The sequence below is a fragment of the Propithecus coquereli genome, unplaced genomic scaffold, assembly GCF_000956105.1.
Source record: "Propithecus coquereli isolate 6110/MARCELLA unplaced genomic scaffold, Pcoq_1.0 Scaffold56, whole genome shotgun sequence".
NCBI classification, from domain to species: Eukaryota; Metazoa; Chordata; class Mammalia; order Primates; family Indriidae; genus Propithecus; species Propithecus coquereli.
This window is the reverse complement of record NW_012151507.1, coordinates 410971-431761: the sequence shown is the minus strand read 5'-3', so window position 1 is coordinate 431761 and position 20791 is coordinate 410971. Positions and strand designations below refer to the sequence as shown.

At 46.0% G+C, this 20791-nt stretch overlaps 2 protein-coding genes across 4 annotated transcripts in view; one reads left to right on the top strand and one right to left on the bottom strand.

Annotated features, from left to right (window-relative positions):
• Nucleotides 1-4930, top strand: part of TADA1 (transcriptional adaptor 1) — a 17254-nt gene extending 12324 nt beyond the window's left edge. Inside the window, exons 4-6 of the mRNA XM_012657704.1 lie at nt 585-736; nt 2825-2987; nt 3713-4930. Coding sequence (XP_012513158.1) covers nt 585-736; nt 2825-2987; nt 3713-3865 — 468 coding nt within the window. The 3' untranslated portion in view covers nt 3866-4930. The remainder of the gene's footprint in view (nt 1-584; nt 737-2824; nt 2988-3712) is intronic.
• A 1821-nt stretch (nt 4931-6751) lies between these two features.
• Nucleotides 6752-20791, bottom strand: part of POGK (pogo transposable element with KRAB domain) — a 14570-nt gene continuing 530 nt past the window's right edge. Inside the window, exons 2-7 of one of the 3 annotated variants that reach the window (XM_012657782.1) lie at nt 20213-20666; nt 19644-19777; nt 14279-14405; nt 13438-13539; nt 10689-12174; nt 6752-8558 (exon numbers count right to left, since the gene is read on the bottom strand). In XM_012657782.1, coding sequence (XP_012513236.1) covers nt 10703-12174; nt 13438-13539; nt 14279-14405; nt 19644-19777; nt 20213-20246 — 1869 coding nt within the window. In that variant the 5' untranslated portion in view covers nt 20247-20666 and the 3' untranslated portion in view covers nt 6752-8558; nt 10689-10702. The remainder of the gene's footprint in view (nt 8559-10688; nt 12175-13437; nt 13540-14278; nt 14406-19643; nt 19778-20212; nt 20667-20791) is intronic. The other 2 variants (XM_012657784.1, XM_012657783.1) reach the window with 2 other exon arrangements.

Genomic DNA, 20791 nt, shown 5'->3' with positions numbered 1-20791 from the left:
ACAGACGTTTCCCAACCTTTTCTTATGTACTTGGCATATGTACTTTCTCATAAAGGCAAAGAGAAATTAAGTACCTAATTTTTTTGTGTTTATTTTCTGTATATCTCTAGTTTATTTGGCTTTTGAGAGAGCCGAGATTCTTTTCATGCAAAGATATTGGTGGATTGGCTATTGTAACCAATAACCCCAGATCTTGAAACATTTTTCCACATTTTAAACCAACTTTCAAGGTAATTTCCCTCTTTGTAAAAAATTATTTATCTTTGTCCTTTTATGTAAAGCTATCTAGAAATCATTTTTGAGAGAGAAACCAATTTAGAGATGTAAAAAACTTTTAAGATAAATTTCATGTAGAGAAAGCCCGTCTTAAAGAGAAGTAAATAAAAATGAGCATGTCCCCCTCTTTCCTATACCCTCCCACTCCCCTGGTATGGCTCTTTTTGAACATTCATTTGGTTCTAGAATGTGCTAAGCCTGTTGCACATCTCCATCTAAATGCTAATAAACATTTTTTGGTCAATGGAAATTTTATGATTTGTTTTTAAAGAGAAGATCATGCTATTTTTCTTTTCTTATTTTTACAGAATCACCTAAAAGATATACTGACATCAGTCGTGTCAAGAAGGAAAGCTTATCGGTTACGAGATGGCCATTTTAAATATGCCTTTGGTAGTAATGTGACCCCACAGCCTTACCTGAAGAATAGTGTAGTAGCTTACAACAACTTAATAGAAAGGTAAGTGAGGTTTCCTGTGATTTTGTTCCATCCTTTGCTAATTGGTTACACTGTTCTTCTGTAATAGACCACTGTTAAATAATCGATCATTGTAGCGCTGCAGGTTAAAGTACCTTTGACAGCAGTACAATTTTATTTCTTAAATCCTTTCCTTGCATGGTAGTGAGTTATTTTGGTACACTTTTTATCCGGAGTGAAGTTCCAGAGTTCGGGTGCTGCCTGTGGGTTTAATGTGGCTGCCCCTCACTTTCAGGTGGAATGGAGTAATTCCCTCGGGGAAGTACAGCCTGATGGCTCCTGAGGGGCAGCACCTGCCTGGCGGCGAAGTCAGAAGCGTGGCCCGTGATTGTTGGGTCAAGGCTGGATTTCTTAATGAGGGGAGGAGGAGTAGTAGATTTTTCTCAAGGTCCTCATGTGGCTCTTGTAGCTGTAGCTCAAGGTAGTGGCCTGTGCCAGGTGCCATCAGATTGCTTTTCGCATCCTGTTATGCAGATGTGGTCTCAGTTCATCCCTGGGATTCCTGTGTCCTCACTCCATTGAGGGCCCAGAACCTCTGATGTCCTGAGTCACCCCTTTATGAGACAACCTAGACTACCTTCATCCATGTGTTGTCTTTCTCACCTTTTGACCTCCCTTTCTCACCACTACACCCCCCCCCAAAAAAAAATTTAAGTCTGAATTTTAAGCCTTAGGGAAAGAAAAGCAAATATAATTTTCCTCATGGTTACTGAAGAGACTGAATTTCCTTTGATCACTGGACTTCGTTTATCTGGTTAGTTAGGGAGAAGAGAGGTAAAGAGATAATAGGGGGATATAAGTTGAGAGAAAACAGTACGACGGGGAGGGCTGGCGGGGTGATGGTGGTGAAGAGATAACAGGAAAGGACGGCAGGAAGTGTAGGAGGGAAAGCAAAGAGTTGGACAGAGCAGCCAGCATTGACACCACGCATAGGGGCTTGTATTGGTGCCCGTTTCATGGCTCCGAAGACCTTTACAGGGGTCACAGGCCCAGTTTGGAGACCACCACCTTAAGTTGGGTTCACTGTTTAGATGACATATGTGGTTATTTATTGTCTAGATCTCATTCAGGCATATCTGTTTGGGATTATTTATTTTCATTTTTAAGTCATTCTTCTCTAGAGAAAAACAAGCCAAAAAAAGTGGCTCCTTGCAGTGGGTGATGTTGGGAACAATGTCTGACCCTGGCGGGACTCCCGAGTCCCCTCTCCCCTGCTGACCAGTCCCTGAGAGGGTTTTGTCTCTCTGTGGGCTGCTTGTTACTCTGACAGGGCTGCTTTTGTCTGATGCTGCAGTCCCACGCCAGTGTGCCACTGTGCTTTCCTCCGAGTTAGGCCTCGATCTTCTGTTTTACCTCTTTGTTCCTCACAATTGTATAGGTTATCTCCTACCACTGTGGTCCCCAGCCTCCGGGCTGCAGAGCTCTGTCATCCCCCCGGCCCCCGCCACTGCTCCCCACTTCTGTGGGAAAATTATCTTTAATGAAACTGGTCCCTGGTGCAGAAAGGTTGGGGACCACTGTCCTACTGTATTACTATGTAAAAATCATGCCTGACTTCTCAGCTTGTATTGAATCTATGCTCTATTTTGGGAAATTGGCAAGACCTCAATGAATCTTCCCCATTCTCTAGTTTTGCCTGTTGCTTCTTTTGTGCTATATCTTCTTTTCTTGCTCTTTATTTTTGAACCTATTGTCTCCAGTACCATTCACTTTCCTCTGTTATTTGTTTCATTTTCATATTTCTCTAGTTAAGCCCTATTATTTTTTCATCTGGAAGCTCTTTAAGGGTAAGAAACAATTTTGGTTCAGTGTCCTGAGCTAAGTAAATATTTTAACAATGTGGAGGAAGGAGGGCAAATGTGGTTGCATTATATGTTGTTTCCAACCTGATAGATGGGCTGCCTTTAAAAATTAAAATTATGGACTATTCATTTATATACTAGTTAGTATTCACTGAATGGATTTCTGATTCATTTTGAGATATTCTTCATAGGATTCTAGCAGGCTACTCCTATTCTAGTTGTTCAGTTGTTTCCACGCTGGGAATGTTTCTGAAATTTCTATTTTCAGCCCTCCGGCTTTTTCTGCTCCCTGTGCTGGTCAGAATCCAGCTTCCCACCCGCCCCCTGACGATGCTGAGCAGCAGGCCGCGCTCCTTCTGGCCTGCGCCGGGGACACGCTGCCTGCGTCTTTGCCTCCTGTGAACATGTACGACCTTTTTGAAGCTTTGCAGGTAATTCTTGGGTCCTTAAAGTTTACCTGGATTTAGGGGTAGGAGTTGCTTCCACTTCTTGGCTTTGTCTTTTTCAGTTTTTATTGTTTGTTATTAAAGCCATTAATACTGGCCTCATTTGTCAAATCCTGAGCCCAGGAGTCCTTCCTAATTTACCTCCCCCGTCTTCTACCCCCTGATAAAAGAAAAGAAAAACCCCCTTGTTCCCTTATTCCTATTTTAGAACCTTGTTATTGTTGTTTTCTTATCTGATTTGGGATTCATCAACTTCTGACTTAAAGTTTATAGGTTTTGTGTCTGTTGTGTTTCGTTGATACAAACCCTACTTTTATACGTTGGGAAAGTAAGTATACTAAAGTATAATTGGAGGCTGGGCGTGGTGGCTCACGCTTGTAATCCTACCACTCTGGGAGGCCGCAGCGAAAGGATTGCTTGAGCTCAGGAGTTCGAGACCAGCCTGAGCAAGAGTGAGACCCCGTCTCTACTAAAAATAGAAAAATTAGCTGGGTATAGTGGCACGCACCTGTAATCCCAGCTACTCAGGAGGCGGAGGCAGGAGAATCGCTTGAGCCCAGGAGTTTGAGGTTGCTTTGAGCTCGGCTGATGCCACAGCACTCTAGCCCAGATGACAGAGCGAGACTCCGTCTCAAAAAAAAAAAAAAAAAAAAAAAAAAAAAAAGAAAAATAATAAAGTGTAATTGGAGACATGATTTTTTAAATCCCAGGTACACAGAGAAGTCATTCCTACACATACTGTATATGCCCTTAACATTGAAAGGATCATCATGAAACTGTGGCATCCAAATCACGAAGAACTACAGCAAGACAAAGTTCACCGTGAGCGCTTGGCAGCCAAGGAGGGGCTTTTGCTGTGCTAAATTAGGGTCTGAGGGTATGGGACCCTCACCAGGTTGCTTACTGAAAATTGAATATTTTTGGGGTCCACATTTCAAGGCTGAAGTGTATAGTGTATATGTAAACTTTCCTATGGAAATGTGACATCAAGTACATTGTGTGTTGCTACTGTGAAGCCATTGACCTAGATCTGATTTTGATAATGATCCGTATCACTGTATGCATGTGCTCCCAGTTACGGGAGCAGGCACTGATGAAGGTCTGTGCCTGGTGTGGAGATGTTTGGGCAGCTGAGGCTTAGCGTCCTGTGGTCTGCATGTGAGGTAGATGACATCTTAGAACAAAGAAGCTGTTCTAACGTCGTCCCCATGGTCACAGGACATCCAGGTGTTCAGTGACATATCATATATTCTGTATCTAAAAGTCTAAAATTTCTGCCTTTCTGTTGAAGAACTGTGCTCTTGGATTTTGGTTGAAATAACCTATACAGTGTTAAAAATCAGATACCTCCTTTAATGACTAGTTTAATTTTTAACAGCTATAGGTAGGTCCCTGAAAAAATCTGTCATTACAACTCCATGGAAAATATGACTTGGAAATGCTGTGTTATTACACAACATAAAGGCCTTTCTTTGCATGTAAAACCAACATCAAACAAACAAAACCCTTGGAATGCAATTAATTAACCTTATAAAATGTCTTCCCATCACTCATTTTTTTTAGAGTTAATAATGCCCAAAGACTTTGATTGGCAGGTTCATCTATTATTTTTGTAGAATGTGCTTTAAGAAATCTATACAAATTGGATTTATGCTTGATAATTCCTATGAAATATCTATTTCTACCCTTTCAAGTGATAAAGTGAAGATAATTTACATTTGACAGTGTTACTGATAACCAACTTTGTTTTTTCAGAGATATCTTGGTTTTTGCTCAAGAATAGTGTTGATGGATAAATTAGAATGTATAGATGGGTTTGTGTAGGTCTAAATAATAGATGTACAGATTTGTATATATGGTTCACATATCTGGATCTGTGTATTTGATTTTGTACTTTACATGTGACAAATAAACCTTTTGGGAGAAAATTTTTGTTGTTTATTAGAGTAAACATAAGGAATACTACCTTCTACAGAAATATGAAAACTTTGCTTTATGAAATCTTGGCAGAGACTTTTCAAAAGAATATACTAAAGTGAGAAAGATTAAAAAGCAGGTCCCCGTTAAGGTATGCCGTTTCTTCCTTTTGTGATGTATATAGATTAAGACTTAAAAATCAATGGCTTAGTTTCAGTTCTTGGCACAAGCCATTTGGTGTTTTAGGTGAAATAATACTTAAGAATTTTTAGGGTTTGGAAGAATTTGAACTGATATTCAAATTAATATAGTGGTTTTGTTTTTGACTACTTATACCTTTGGACCTCAACGCTGCCCAGGGAATGAATATGTGTTAAATTTTATGAGTTCCACAGATGGAGGCAGCCAGGAGCCTCAGCTGTGCCCAACGGACAGGTGCCATAGGGGTCTGTATGGCACAAAGGAAACTGCAAACAGGAAAATTCCTCATCACCCTATGGGACCTGCCTAAATTCCTGGAGTCACCTATCTACCTGGTGGGACCACAGAACGCAAGAGGACTCCCTTTGCCTCATATTTCAGGTCTACGCTCTAAGATCTCTGTTCAGTTTTCCTCAAGAAATCATTTTCTAAAGTGGGGAGATGGGGCTGAAGGCTGGGTAGGAGGGTAGATAAAGTAATATTGAGGATTTTCAAGAGAGCCCCGGAAAGAGATTTGAACTTTGTCCCACCAAAGGCTGGCTCCACCTCTCAACACCACTGCCCGCTGTGGGGATCTTTAGTGCAATCCCTTATAATTAGGTTAGAAAACCATGGGTGCTTATTATCAAGCATCATTTAGAAAAAATAATTAATGAGGAAAAAAGCTGTTAGAAACCAGATAATTTCAGATTTAAGAGTAAAGCTTATTTTTCTTGCAGAAATTTAAGTAACTGTCTTTTAGCTACAGGTTTATCACTGTACAAAACCAGGCTTGATAAAGCCTGCCTTACTTGACTAGGCAGGCTGAGGGCCAGCCTACCATATTCTTGTCACCTTTGCCACCTGCTGCTGTGATCAAGCAAGCACAAAGTTCCTTAAATATTTCTCCTTTCCATTGCCTGAAGTGACTGGCATGTTCCCAAATCTCACAGATTATCTTCTCAATGATTATTCTCTTTTGACCACAGATAAATGCCTGGGTCCTATCAGGTCCTTGACTCATAGCACAGTGACTCTGGGAGGAAGAGTAAGGGTCAGGAAGCTTAGTCTTAGGGGTCAGACTTGGAGGGTGTGGTCAACAGATTGGGTCAGCATTAAATTTTGATGGTTTAAAAAGTCCAGATTACTCTTAAGAGAGCAGACTACTACTTAAAGTGTACGGGCATAGAAAATGGCCAGGACTAATTTTACTAAAAGCATATAACAAAAAGACACGAGTTCTTCATGCTTTCATTTTTAAGAAAAATTTATGAAAACAGGATACTAAATTCTCTTTTCTATCCGTTAATTTGTTAGCATGTTCTCCCCTCATTTTAAATTCATATCCCTTGATAGATTTCCTTCATGTGATTTTGGTAATGTACCATTCCTGAGAGCATCCAGAACATGACTGATTGAGGAAAAGAGCTGTTTATGCCAGACCTGCCTCACCTGTAAAAGTCCATAAAACCACACATTCTCTTCCCTTTGTCTTCAAAGACACCAACATTACTTATATTGCATCCCACAATTATTTGATTCAAGGGTGTAATACACTGATACCAAACTGGATAGAGAATAAAGTATAGACAATAGCTTGAAATGTAACTTTTCACAACGCTAACAGGTAATTAAATAAAACCACCATGGCCTATTGTCTTTATTATGAAAGTTTATTGTTGGGGTCAGTTCCTATCAACTAGGGAGTACAACCATGTCTCAATATGTGCTATAGTAACTCTAGGGTAATAGCCATTCTGCAAAATAGTTGTACTGGGGCTCTGTTAGACGTGGATCATAATTAAGTCAGTGGAAGAATGAGCCCAGAAAAACCCTGACAGTAGAGCCATTACTCTAGGAAAGTTCCAGTGCTATGCAACCTGTAAGGCATCATCTCTCAGCTGATGATGAGGCTCACGGAGGTGTTGGTGGAATGAAACAGGAGTTGAACCCATTTTCTACTCTTGTTGGCAGGATAACTATGGCTCCAAGGCAGGAACCGAAAATTAAGTCTTGTAAAATCTTTTAAGCTCCCAAAGCAAGTGAAATAAGACATGAAGAAAGGGCCAGTAACTAGGACAGTGAACGAGAAATTAGGTAGAATTGCAGGGAATGGAGACTTCTGGAATGGAGTAGCTCGGTTTAGATGACATTTGAGATGGCCAAGAATACAGTATAGGTAAAAGCAACTGGGGAAACAAGTCAGATACTGAAAGTTATTCAGATACTAGAAATTAAGTGAAATTTTCCCTCCTTTAGGGGGAAAAGTAGTTTAGAAAGATCAGAAAGATGAATCACTAACAGGAAAATGAGTACCTGAGTAGAAACTGGTGTTTCGAGATGCCAAAAAGTTTATAATATACAGGTGAGCTGAGTCTACAGGAAGGAAAAGTGGTTATGGCAGCCTGTTACCCAGATTTGACATTGGAATGACATTTCTAGCAATGGCTTTTTCTATGAGGTTCTGGCATATTTTTTTGTAGCACAGATAGCTTTCAAGGAATGTTTTCATAACATTCAACTTAGCTGGGAATGCAAATTACTATCATGTAAAAATTCGACGACCTAGAAGGAGATTAGAAGTCTTGAAACAGCTGTGGCTAAAGGCTCAAGCCCTCCCACTACCCTTGTGATAAAAAATATTAAAGAAATTAACAAAACAAGTATCAGATGAGTCAATGGGCCTTGTACCATGGAGACAGCAGATAATTTATAATGACTTTTTCTATAGGCAGCCTGAGAAACAGAAGACCTTGTGTACTAATTCCTGCCCTGTTATTAAATATAATAATGAAAAAAATAGGGCCATTAAATGAGACCCTAAAAAAGTCTAGCTGCCAACCAGACTGGGAAGATAAATAAAACAGCATATTTTATTTTAACCTATATCTTCCACACTAACCTAGTTTGTCTATAGAAAAGCCATCTGCTGGCACCAGGCCAGTATGTCTATGTCTTAATTTTGTTATCATTAGTATCTCATTTTCCCAAAAGAGGAAATGTACAAGTAGCAGGTATATATAATTGACACATTTCTACAAAGCCTTCTCTGTAGTCTTGACCTGTGTGGGTCTACTTTTGGAAGCATTTTCAAAGGCAGAATAAAACTTTTACTTGAGGTTTTGTCCATAGAAAGGACACCACTGGAGCTGTGCCCATATGCTGAGTCTCTTGTTGGTGTTGAACAAATGGTCTCTTCTCCAGGAAATACCTTTGTTCGTTTCATATTTACAGGTTTCTTTTGATGGACAGATGGAGTAATCTCCAAAACAAGAGATGGAGCAGAAGCAGGTTCTTTTCTATCATGTCTCTGATGAAATTAAGGGTCCTAGACTTTTCTGACACCTTGGGGTGTGGTCAGGCCCCACGCCCTTTCCCTGCAGTTCACTGTGCATCCATACTTTCAGGAATAATCTTCTCAAGAACTCTCCCCAACTGTTTCAATCACAGTTCCATTTGCTGGAAAACAGAGAGAACCTAAGTGTGAATTAACCCGTGGAATTTTGGCTATCTTTTTAACTTTTCACAAACATGGTAATTCCTTTAGTCAGATTTCCAAACAGATGACAAGAGGCAGCTTTATGCCCACACATCTCCTCCTAAATCGCTCGTTTGCCACAAATCCCTGTCTACTTCCATCACTTCCCCAGCAGCTGCAGAGAACCGTGGCAGTCTAGAAGAGCAAAAGCTCACAACTGATACCGGAAGGAAATGCCACGTTGATAGCTGCAGCTTAGCATAGCTTTTCCCTCTTTCCTCATCTGCCAGTTTTTAATCAAGTCCCTGAGGTAGTAAAATTAGAAAACTGAAAATGCACAAAAATATAACCTAACAAGGACAGGGAAAAGCAAAAGGTGAGGAAAGGATAAAAACTCACTCTAGGTCAAGTCTGGTATCCAATGGAGGAAGTATAAGGGTCAGCAGAAAAGGGAAGCTGAATTGATGGGGTTTTTCAACAAGTGGGGGACATAAAGGGAAAGAAGCAATTTTGGTGATGTTCAATGTAATAATAAGAACTTCTCCTTGCTCCACTGTAATTCCAGATCTCAGAATTACCATGGGGTTCAGTGATACGAGTACACATTGATCTGGGGGCAAGGAAGGAGACATAAGCCACTCACTGAAACACAGATGTACTGATACAGCATAAAGTGGGCTGAGAGATTTCGTCAGCATTTCATTTGGAGAGCGAGGAGGGCGAAAACACCTAATTATACTTTAAAAGAAAGAAAAAGAATGTGTCAAGATGGCTTCAGGTCCTTTGTAAAAGGGATAGCTTCCTCCTTCCATTTGGCAGGGGAATGAGAAGGAGAAGGTAAATGAGTTGTTCTTTCTGGGTTTCCCCTACTGCACATGGTCATTCTCCTCTCTCGAGGAGTGGGGGGACAGGCGAGGGGTCATGGCTCATTTCACCAGTGTGTCCCTGTTAGGCCCCCATTCCTCATTTCCTTTTAAAGCTGCTCCTCTCCTGTACTCAACTGAAAATTCCAAGCCTATCATCCTCAGCCTTCAAACTCTCCTCCCTGGAGTTCTAGATATGCACCCTGGTTGTTTTTTTTGTTTTTTTGGTGCAAAATGATTCAATTTAAAAATATCTTCCTTCAGACATCTGCTGACTACAGGAAATTACTGTAATTGCCCACTCCATGTAAAGGTCATTATGAGACTAAGATGATGTCTTAAAAACCCTTGAACTCCCTAGGGAAAAGCAAGCAGCAGCTATTATTTTTGCTTCCATGGTGGGCATACTACAGACCACCCCAGGACTGCGACCTGAGGACGCGGTACGAAGGCACACTTAGCGCTCTCCCTAGGTCATGGTCCTGCAGGCCAGTGAGAGTAAGTACAGCTGCTGCAAGTGTATCAGGCACACATATCGATTGGCCTAAACGTTCAGCATAATTTATAAGGGAAAGAAAAAAGTTGGCTTTTCAGACAAAACAGTGTGTGAACTGAGCAATATCAGATGATGCTCCTTCAGGCTCAAATAATTTCTTTCGAACTTACAGCTCTCAGATTAAATGTTCTAGCTCACTCTTTGTTCATTTTATGTATCACACAAGTGCTTATGGGTCCAGACTGCAGAGAAAAATACATACGAAGTTAATCAATAAAAGTTTTATACAGAGAAAATTCTGATGGCCTCTTATCTACGCTACTGCTCTGTAGGCTCTAAAAGAATTTCAAAGCAGGGCTGGGCACAGTGGCTCACACCTGTAATCCTAGCACTCTGGGAGGCCGAGGTGGGAGGACTGCTTCACGTCAGGAGTTCAAAACCAGCCTGATCAAGAGCGAGACCCCGTCCCTACTAAAAATAGGAAAAATTAGCTGGGTGTGATGGTTCGTGCCTGTAGTCCCAGCTACTCGGGAGGCTGAGGCAGGAGGATTCCTTGAGCTCAGGAGTTTGAGGTTGCTGTGAGCTAGATAGACTGATGCCACGGCACTCTAGCCTGGGTGACAGAGCGAGACTGTCTCAAAAAAAAAAACAAAAAAAAACTCGAAAGCAGAAAGTAACGGAAAGAAAAACGTGTTTGTAGAACACAAACATGTCACCCAGCAAGGCACCGGGCATGTCCTCCTGACCATTACCTTCAACTTCCCCTTCAGTTGCCCTCAGTCACGCTTTCACCGTCACACTCTTTTGGTGGCTCTCCTCCTCCTGGCAACTCGCTTTCGATTTCCCACAGGACGTCGTCTTCCTCCTCCAAGTTGCTGGAGATGTGGCACTTCTTGAACCCCTGGACGATGGATTCGCTTGGGATGCTATTCCACGCGACCATGACCCACTCCAGAAAGAGGCCCAAGGGCGGCTTCTTGGCATTCCCGGTTGGGCTCAGCGCCAGGTTCCCGGCCAGAAGCCAGTTGGAGTACTGGGCCCGCACGCTGTCATTCAGCGGCTTGTAGACCACCACGTCCAGCACCTGGAGCTGCGAGGTCAGGCCCCCCGGGATGATCACCATGTCGGTGTTCATGCTTTCCATGGAGTTCTTCACGGAATCGGTGGCGTGGCCCCGGAAGCCATTCAGGATGAGCATCCCTCGCTGCTTGGGGGCCGCTCCCGGCCTCCGTCTCCACACCACTTCCAGCCAGTCCTGCATCAGGTCCTCAGTCATCCATCCATACCGGTGGCAACGGATTTCCATCCCGCTGGGGAACTTCCCGGGGGGGATATACGTTCCCCTCAAAATGATGTACGGGGGTAATTTCCTCCCATCAGCTAAGACGCCAAGCATTGCCGTGATTTTCAGTTTTTCCCTGCCTGGCGTCTTGACCAAGACGGGCTTTTCGCCCTGGTTGTCAACAGTCACCCTCGATGGCACCTCTAAACAAATGGGCGTCTCATCTGCGTTCCCCATCTGAGCCACCTCGTAGTCATGCGCCCTGCGCAGAGCGAGCACGCTCCGCTGGTACGAGACGAGTTTCTCGGTCAGGTCTTCGGGCAGGTGCTGGGGCACGGGCACTTTGTGCCTCAGGGACAGGTCATACCTTCGCATCATTCTTCGACACCAGCCCAAGCTGGCCTTGAACCCTTTCTCTGGAATGTTCATTTCCTGGGCGATTTCAAGGGCTTTTAGCTGCATCGCCTCCCTGGTGATGGGGTCCCCTTTGGCCTGCATGTATCTGACGTACTCGGCCACACGCTGGTCCACCAGAGCAAACCTCCCGTTCTTGGGGCCTCGGAATGCCCGTCGCATGGCGTGCGCGTTCTGGAGCTGCGGCTTCACTTTGCGCCAGTCCCGAACGTTTTTTTCCAACACTCCGAACTGCTTGGCGGCCTGGCAGTTGTTGGTGCTCTCGGCGTATTCCACCACCATTAACTTGAACCCCGCGTCGTAACTGCGGCGCATGCCCCGGCTGAACTGAAACTTGCCAGCTATGTCGTCGGCAGAGAGGTCGTAGCCGGGGAAGCCCATGGTCATGTAGAAGGGGTAGCCCTCACTCCACTCGGGCAGCTCCGTGATGTCCCGGGGCAGACGGAGGCCAAAGCTGTCAAGGTGCTGAGGCTGCGCAAAGTGGGCGGCGGCGTTCAGTGGGCTTGCCCAGTCTGGGGGCTTTACGTCCGACTCTCCATTTTCTGGGAGACAAACAGGGAGGGGCAAAAATAATGCCAGTAAGTAAAATGGTTTGTACCCTTACTTTTTGGGTTGAAAAGCAAAGAATACCTTAATCTGAGTTTCACCAAAAGTAGTAACTTTAATAACAGATAATCATCGCCTAAGTCCTATCCACAGGCCAGATACTTAACATGGATTACCCACATCTAATCCTCGATGACTGTATCACCGTGCCTTCTTTGCAGATGAGCGAAGGGAGGGTACAGAGGTTACGTGACTAGAAAGAGGCAGCGCTGGGAACTGAACATAGGCACTAAATAATTTAGGGGCCACGTTTAGGTCAAAATAATTTTTATGTGAACGAGAAACCAAACGTAACCCATTGTGCCACATAATATTACAGAAATCTGGATGCTGTCATGGGCTGAATCACATCTCCTGAACCAAGAAAACCTATAGGAAAAACCACACTCAACAAAGTTAAGCTCATAAGGCAGAAAATCAGTTCTTGCACAGCAATGTTAGAAATGGGTTTCACTGTATGTTTATATTTAGAAGGTGGCTACAGAAGTTGGATACGATTTGGGGAAATTTCACCAAAACTAAAATGCCATCAGTTGTAGAATGCACCATCGTGTGCCATTAAGGAAGGAAAAAAATGCCATAATTAAGCTATGACAAGCCACTGACTTTAAGAGGCATTCCCAGTTTCAGAGACGGTGAAGTGGTGGGGGAAAGCATATCTTAGAGTCAGTGAAATAACGGCATTTTAAATTCTTACCTCTAGAGAAAAAACAAAGCTATTCTGGCTGTCTGGAAGCTATGCTATACTTACTTCACTGCTACCTTGCTAACCATTTTTCTCGATAAAGGAGTAAGTGCTCCTTAGACATATCTGCTGCAATGTGTACTATGCCTGCTATTGATTTTTCCATCCAGTATGAAACGGACAGAAAGCCAGCAAACTCAGGAAGCGTGCAGAGGCGTGTGCTGCGCTGGGCCAAATGCCGTACTAGCCTCATTTCACTTCATTCGCGTACAAGGTCGCACGTCAAGTCTTACTACCCAGAGCTCACAGAGGAAGAGATGGAAGCTCAGAGGTGAAAGAAGTTGCCTAAGGTCCCACAGTTAACACTGGGCAGAGGGGGACTTTTCAACTCCAAAGCTCATCTTTCTACCTCACTCTTCAATACCCCACAGAATGTATTTATACGTAGAAACTGAAAACCCAGCGTCACCACGCTCCCATTTGGATGGATGCTGAATTGGTTCGTTCATAGTACCTGCAAAGGTTCCTCCTCCTTGGAGCTGCCACTCGTCAGAATTCTGAGACTCCTCCTCCCCTTCCAACCGAGTGATCATGTCTGGCTTAGGGAACGGGAATTCTGTTTATAGGAAATAAAACAGGTAACAGCTGTGTGTTACTGTCCTGGCGCACTACCAGGAGTGCTTTATAGTACTTCAGAAACACCGTCCCCTCCTTTGTGAAAAACGAGGGGAAAAGGCTCAGGGATACTTAAAGGAAAAATATGATGGGAAACAGGTCTGCCCAAGGGAATTTATGAATCTCTGCTAACGAGGGATGGTACCAGCAACAACAAAAACAGAACTGCATTTAGCAGGGAAGTGGGGGGATGCAGCCGCTAATCCAGTGAACATTCTGGTACCTGTGTGAGGAAGCTGGAACAGCCCTCCAAATGGCTACATTCTGATAAGACGGATTGGAGGATACCAGTCCTGGGGAAGAGGTGGAGCAAACACTCTTTGGGGGTATGTCCCCAAGCTTTCAAAGCTAATAGGATAATAACGAGGCCTTGCCTTCCCTCCTAAGGAACACGGGCCCAGACCCAGGGTGACATTTCTAAGGTTATGTTTTGTTTGTTTTAAATGCCAATGCCTAGGTTGAGTGAGAGAATTTCTGAGAAGTGACACAAGTTGCTGAGTCAAAGGACACAATATTTATATACCGTCCAAATCAAAAATAGGAAATTAAATGGCGCAGACATTGAGGAGACAGAGTCCAAGTTCAGGAGAGAGGGACACTGGCTACACCAGAGAAGAGAGACATAGAAACAATTCTCTGGGCTCAGAGCTTGCAGGAGACAAAAGAAAACAAAGCTTTACCCAGGGACAGGACAGTTTCATAATTCATCCTCATGACTTCCCGGTAGAGGGCCTTTTGTTGCTCCGTCAAAACTTCCCACTCTTCATCAGAAAAATATATGGCCACCTCATCAAACAGGGCTGGTACCTGGAACAGTGAACAGGCCTTTCTCAGTGATGAACAGGTTCGTGCAGACACAGGCTCTAAGAGCAGACAGGGTCTTACAGGCAACCTGGGCAGCCCTTCCTCTCACAGGTCAGGTAAGGGGCCCTGACCTGGGGCGGGGGGGGGAACGGCCTGTCCACATTCACACGGCTGCTGGAGGCAAACAAGGGCAAGAGCTTGGTCCTCCTGTGCCCTGCTGAGTTCTTACCCGTCACGATGGCAGCTGCCACCCTCAGTTCACAGATAAGGAAAGCAGCACCTTGAGAAGAAAACTCCCTACTGCTGGATCACCCAGGTGGGGGACCCTGGACATAGCATCCTCACACACTGCAGTGAGAGCTGCTCACAGCTCACCCCTGACTCCAGAAACGGAAGCCACCCACACCCAGAGAAAATGTCCCCACCAACACCTCCTCCCAACCCATACCCCTACCTTCCAGTCAGACCTTCAGCCCAGGGTGGGGCGGGTTGGTTTGTCAATTCCAGTACGATTACTGCTCTCCCTGGGATCTCTGTGGTTTTCCAGGGTGCTCCCTTTCCAAGGGCACTAACCCGAATGACTTGGAATCCAAAGCCACCCAGGGAGGAACCAGTGAGAGGAGGGACCCTGCTTGGCCTTTCCAATCCACAAGAGCAAGAAGAGGCGAGAAGGGCTAATTAGACCTTAAGTTATGTAGTGAGACGCCAGAGCAAACTAGCTCGCTTTGATCCCAGACCAGGTAGGCAGAAAGCCCCAAGGATGAAGACTCCAGCCCCCATCCGCTTGCTCCCCAGCAAGAGGGGGCTCCTCAGTAGCTAAAGGCAGCTAAGCCACCCACACCAATCTCCTCTGCTTTTTAAATGACCTGCTTTTCTTTTTACTGTGTTTTTTCTTTCAGTCATTAAAAATCCTACTCCAAAGCTGACCATACTTAGTGGTAAGAAATCACTGGGCAGCTTGCTTCTGGATACTTTGTACACTCACCTTCGAAGCCATTCCTCACAGCTAAATCTTGGGCCTGGTGATAATGATACTGCTTTTCCTCAGCTGAGGAAATTAGGGTCTGCACAGCCTGCAGCCTGTCTAGGCGCCAGGCCATCGGTCCCTGGGATACACTGGCCTTTCCTCCCTCACCCACTTACTCTCTCCCACCCCCACAGCCCCTACGTGCACTTACTAGCAAAGGCCTTGTAACTGCTTCGTTTATTTCCCCCGACCACCCTGGGGGCGGGCAGAGATGCCCCCATTTAATCAAGGAGGAAACGGGCTCAGAGAGGACTCATTTCCAGGCTAACGCCACACAGCCAGGAAACGGCAGGGTTGCGATTTAGATCCAGCACTGTCTGACGCCAAGGCTGTGGCCATCCAGCGAACAGAACTACCTCCCTGATGACTAACCTTCAACTCTCCCCCACCTGTGTGCTCTGCCTGTACTTGGCTGCTTGCAGTTAATGAACAAACCATCCCCCAGCACCTCTACCCCTTGGCCCACATTCTTCCTGGGCCTCAGAGAGCCTCCCCATTCTTGGCGTGGCTAACACCCACCCATCTTCCAAGACAGCCGAGACATCCTGCCCCCCAGGAAGCCCACTCTGCCCCATGCCGTGAGCACACCCACATGTTCCCGTGATGCCCTGGGCTCGACACTATGGTGGCACTTGTCACACTGCAGTCTTCTTTAGGTTGACTCCTCTGCTCCCTGCACTACTAGAGTATGAACTTGTTGAGGACAGAACCTGTGCTTATCCCTTTTTGTTTCCCTAAGCCTAGGACACTGGCTGTAGCTAGCAGTCACTTAAAAATGTGTTTTCGAATAAACGATCTAGGCAAATCATCTCTGGATTTCCCTTCTTTTGTTCCACTTGGAACCGTTTCAGAGAATCATGAAATTTTAACTGTCATAAAGCTGAGCCTACTCTTTGGAGTAAGAATGGACAAAAATCGCTAAGTGTGAAATACTAGGAGGTAAAAACGGCTTGGTTTCCAGGCTTTCTGCAGACTTCCTCAACCTGGAAAGCCCAGGAATTTTCCACCCCACTCCCTTCCCACTTCCTAGGCTTTTAAACAACTCTCCCTTTGGCCTTTTTTCTCCCTAGAAAGTTCCAGATCTAGGCCATACCTATTTATAGTCCCTTTCCCTTGGCTGATGAAACAGGACACAGGACTGGCTGTGCATGTCATTCCAGAGGGGCTGTCAATACCCTCAGGGGCAACGCATTCTAGGCCTGGTGAAAGCATTAGGTATGAGGAGCCTTGAAGTTGTGAGAAGGCCAGAGGCTGGTGCGGGACTCATCTCCTCCTATTCAGGACGGAGCCACCACTGGCATCTTCAAACAAGCTCACATTATGCCCCAGAGGCACAGTGCAGTGGCTTAGAATTCTCCTCCCAGCAACCCTCTGTGAGAAGTGAGCGAGCCCTCGTCTGGGCCCTGCTGTGCAGGCCTCCCCGCGCTCCAGAGGCCTTTTATCTGGCCGAACGCAGCAGAAGGTAAACAGGGCCAGCCCCGAGCAACACTGACAAGTCGGGCAGCCTGCGTACAACCTCCAGACACCCTTTCTTGGCCTTGCAGGTAGGGGCCCTCCTCCCTTCCGTCAGAAGATCAAGGGCTCGCTGGATAGGTGTTCTTCCTTTGGCTTGTATGCACTGCCTTGCTCCGCCTGCGCTTATCTGGAAGGGTAACTGTTGTGAAAGGCTTACACCTTGCACAGGCTCACTGCAGCCTCACAACCACCCAGCAAAGGTGGCAGGAACCGCAGGGCAATGAGTTTGTACGGATGCACGGATGGGGCACCTGCTATGTGCCAGGCACTGTATGGGGCACTCCCTCTTACAGAAATATATTCTCTCATTGAATCCTTTAAGTAAGCTAGGGATATGGGGATTACTACCCTATTGCTATGGGTAAGGAAAACAGAGAGTTTAAGAAACTTGCCCAAGGTCACAGAGCTATAAAGCCTGACTCCCAAGGCCTGTGTTTTCTCAGCAGGTCACTTAACCTCAGCATGGTGGCTTAGACAGCCTGAGACGTCCCTTAGAAAGAAGGGCTGAGGACTCACTCTTCACAGCTAAGGAGAGAGCTCACACTCCTTGGCAGGCCCCGGCCCCTGGCCTGGCTGTATCCCCCTCCACTCCCCGCTGTGCACTTCAGGTTCCAGCCGCAGGAGCTGCTCCTGGCTCTGGCTGCACCAGGCTCCTCGCTCCAGCGCCCTGCTCGCGCTGTCCTCTGGCCTGGAGTGCAAACCCCTCCCTCCCTTGGCTGCTTCCTCTCATGACTAAGACTCAGTTCAAAGTACATTTTTTTCTCTTTTCTATGTGAAATTGTATTTCTACTCCAATCCTATGGTATTTTATCCTAATATATAGCACAGTTCTTATGCTTGGGAAGCTTTTATTGATCATCGTGACATAATTCTCTGCAACCAAAACACATAGCTAAAAAACAGACTCAATTCTTTTCTTCCCCTAATTTAATGCTCTAGAGCAGGGTTTCTCAACCTCAGCACAACTGACATTTTGGGCCACATAATTCTTCGTTGTGTGTGTGTGGGGTGGGGGGAGGCGGAATCCTGTGCATTGTAAATGTTTAGCAGCAGCCCTGGCTTCTATCCACTAGATGCTCCCCAAGCCCTACCCTAGTCATGAATGACAACCGCAAGTGTGTTCAGATACTCCCGAATGTCCAGGGTCGGGGGCAGGAGGGCAAAACCGCTCACTGCTCAAGACTAGGCCTTGCCCAGGACGCCCCTTGATTCCAGCCCAGATCAGGCCTCCCCACCTTGGCTGAATCTACCATTGCCTCTGCACACTGTACTCGCTCTTATGTTTCCTTTCGTCTCACTCACAAGACTAGGAACTCCACAAGGATAGGATCCTGTCTTTACACCCAGCACTGTGCTCTGTAACCTCGGAGATGGATGGCAGATGCCTGGGAGCCACAAATGGCAAATCCCCAGGCCCAGGAAGCTGCCCAGTCCCTCCAGCTCTTCTGGTTACTTCCTTCTGGCCCGGCCCAAGCATGGTCTTCACCTTGCTCCTTTCTTCTTGTCCCAACATGTTCACTTTTGCTGCATCTGCTTTCCAAGGTTCTCCACTCTGTCTAGATGTTCTGGGTTGGCTAATTTAGCCTCAAAGCCCAGGGTTTCTACTGCTTTGAGGACTCACTCCAGGCTAGATGGTCCTGACTCCTGTCCAGATCAGAACTGGGGAGGAGGATGGGATGGGCAAAGAACACCGATGACACAAATGCAGCATGGCCTCCACAGCTAGATTGGCACACCCAGAGCCTGGGGTTGTGTTGCGTTTTTTTTTTTTTTTAAATTGAGGTATAACATACATACAGCAAAGGCATTACTTTTAATGGCATTACTTTTAATTACTTTCAGGGAACCTGTTTTTAAGAATAAATGTCAGTGTACATGTGTATCCTTGGGGTGAAGCAGATAAACTTTCTGCACCGCAGTTCCCTAATGTGGGAGGGGGTATGGACTGAACAATTTGGAAGCACCATGGTTCTATGGATAGGGACTCTTCTGGGATATTACGTATACTGATAATGTTTACACACGACTGAAAACTAGGCAGAGAAAACAATGCCAATATGTTGCTTAAAATGTTTACCATTCATGCCTAATCACCGTGAAGTCCAGTAACTGCTGTGAATAAGTATATGTCACCATAAATATCTGTTGCATTTACACTTGTGTAAGTTCACCTCTATCCCACTATTCTGAATATGCTGAATCTCTGTATTCCCCGCTGCCTACCATTTCAACCCGGGTCAGGACTTGCAGCTGTCGCGTATGAACTACGATTAAGAGGGACTCGTGTAGAACCGACTGGCCCAACTCTCTTCATGTCATCTCAGTGACCCGAGTCTTACCTAAAACGGTTCCCTTCAACCAGCAGTAAGTCAGCAAACATTTATTTGGTGCCTACAGTGTACCTGGCATCAAGCTGGGTGTAGGGAAATGTGGGAAGGAGACAAGGTCTTGGCTTCTGGGACTTCCAAACTAATGGTGACAAGCTACATGGCTGAAGGGACTGTTCTCATAACCACCTCCTCCATTCTTTGCACTGCCTTTTAAAGCCACAGGGCTGTTTTCTCAGGAATGCAAACACACCGTGCAGCCAGGCGGAGCTATTTTTACTTCCCGCGTCTGCCTGAGGAGGAGACTTAAAGCAAGGCTGGCTCCCAGGCCCGCTTCTCAGGGCTGCGTGGACCCCACGCCGTCTTACTTACCCATCCACCCTCTGAGCAGATTCGTACTTTCTGCATATCTGCGGGGCCATCCTCCAGTTCCCGGCTCTGAATCTCTTCTTCCTCTTCCTCTTCTTTCAGGGTCAAATTGAGAGGGTAGGCTGTGGATGCCATCTCTGCAAGCAAGATTCAGTTCAGAGAAACCAGGTGTCAGTATGACCTCTCCAAAGCCCATGAGGCGGGGAGGCCCAGCCACACAAACCTCTATTGCCCCAAGCATCGTTCTGGCTGGAAAGAAGGGAGTAGAATCGGCCAGGAAGCAAGAAGGTGACATATTTAATTATGATAAGAAGGGCTGTGGGTGGGTAGATAATGCACCTGGCTGCCTTCAAATATTTAAAAGCGATGTACGGAAGGGAGACCAGACTGGCCTGTAGAGGCTGAAGGGCAGAACTGAGGCCAGTGGGTAAACATTCCCAGTAGAGTTTTCAAACGGGCACTGAAAGACAGTACTTTCTCACGGCCAGAACCGCCCCAACAGGCATCAGAGGGAGGGGAGGAGTGCTGATTTCCCATCAGCGAAGGTGTCCGAACGCAGATAGGACACTTACTCAACTGGGTCGGGACTAGAAGGCAGTTAAGCATCAGCAGAGTGGCTGGCTCAGAAGGTTCATCATCTGGATTTTCCAAATTCAAAGGTTCTGTCCAAAAGCTGGTTCAGAAAATAGTCGTCCTGCCTTAAGGGACTTTCCTAACCTGGGAGTCAGTGACACACAGCGAGGGGTATGCCTGGATACCCCAAAAGGTGCACAAATCTGCTAGGGCCCGCCCTACAGAGAAATGACTCGTCGCTTCTGGCCGCAATTTCTCTATTCGCCGGCTCCTAAGCCAGTACAATGAGCCACGCTCCTGCCTTCTAGGGGCGTGGGCAATTCCTAGGTGTGGAGTGAGGGCGCATCTTGAGGGTCGCATCCTCCGGGACTTCAAAGGAAAGATCCCTCCAGAGTTCAAAGTCAGCTTCTTGTATGTTTCCAAAAAAGACGGGCGAACGCTGCACGGATGGGTCTGGGGCGGGCAGGACAGGTTTCAGACCCCTGCAGCGGGGGCCCCAACTTGGCCGCCGCCTCCCCGCCGGCTCCGGGGCAGGAGGTGGGAGGGGCCGCCGCCGCGCGCGAAGGTGCCCGCGGCCT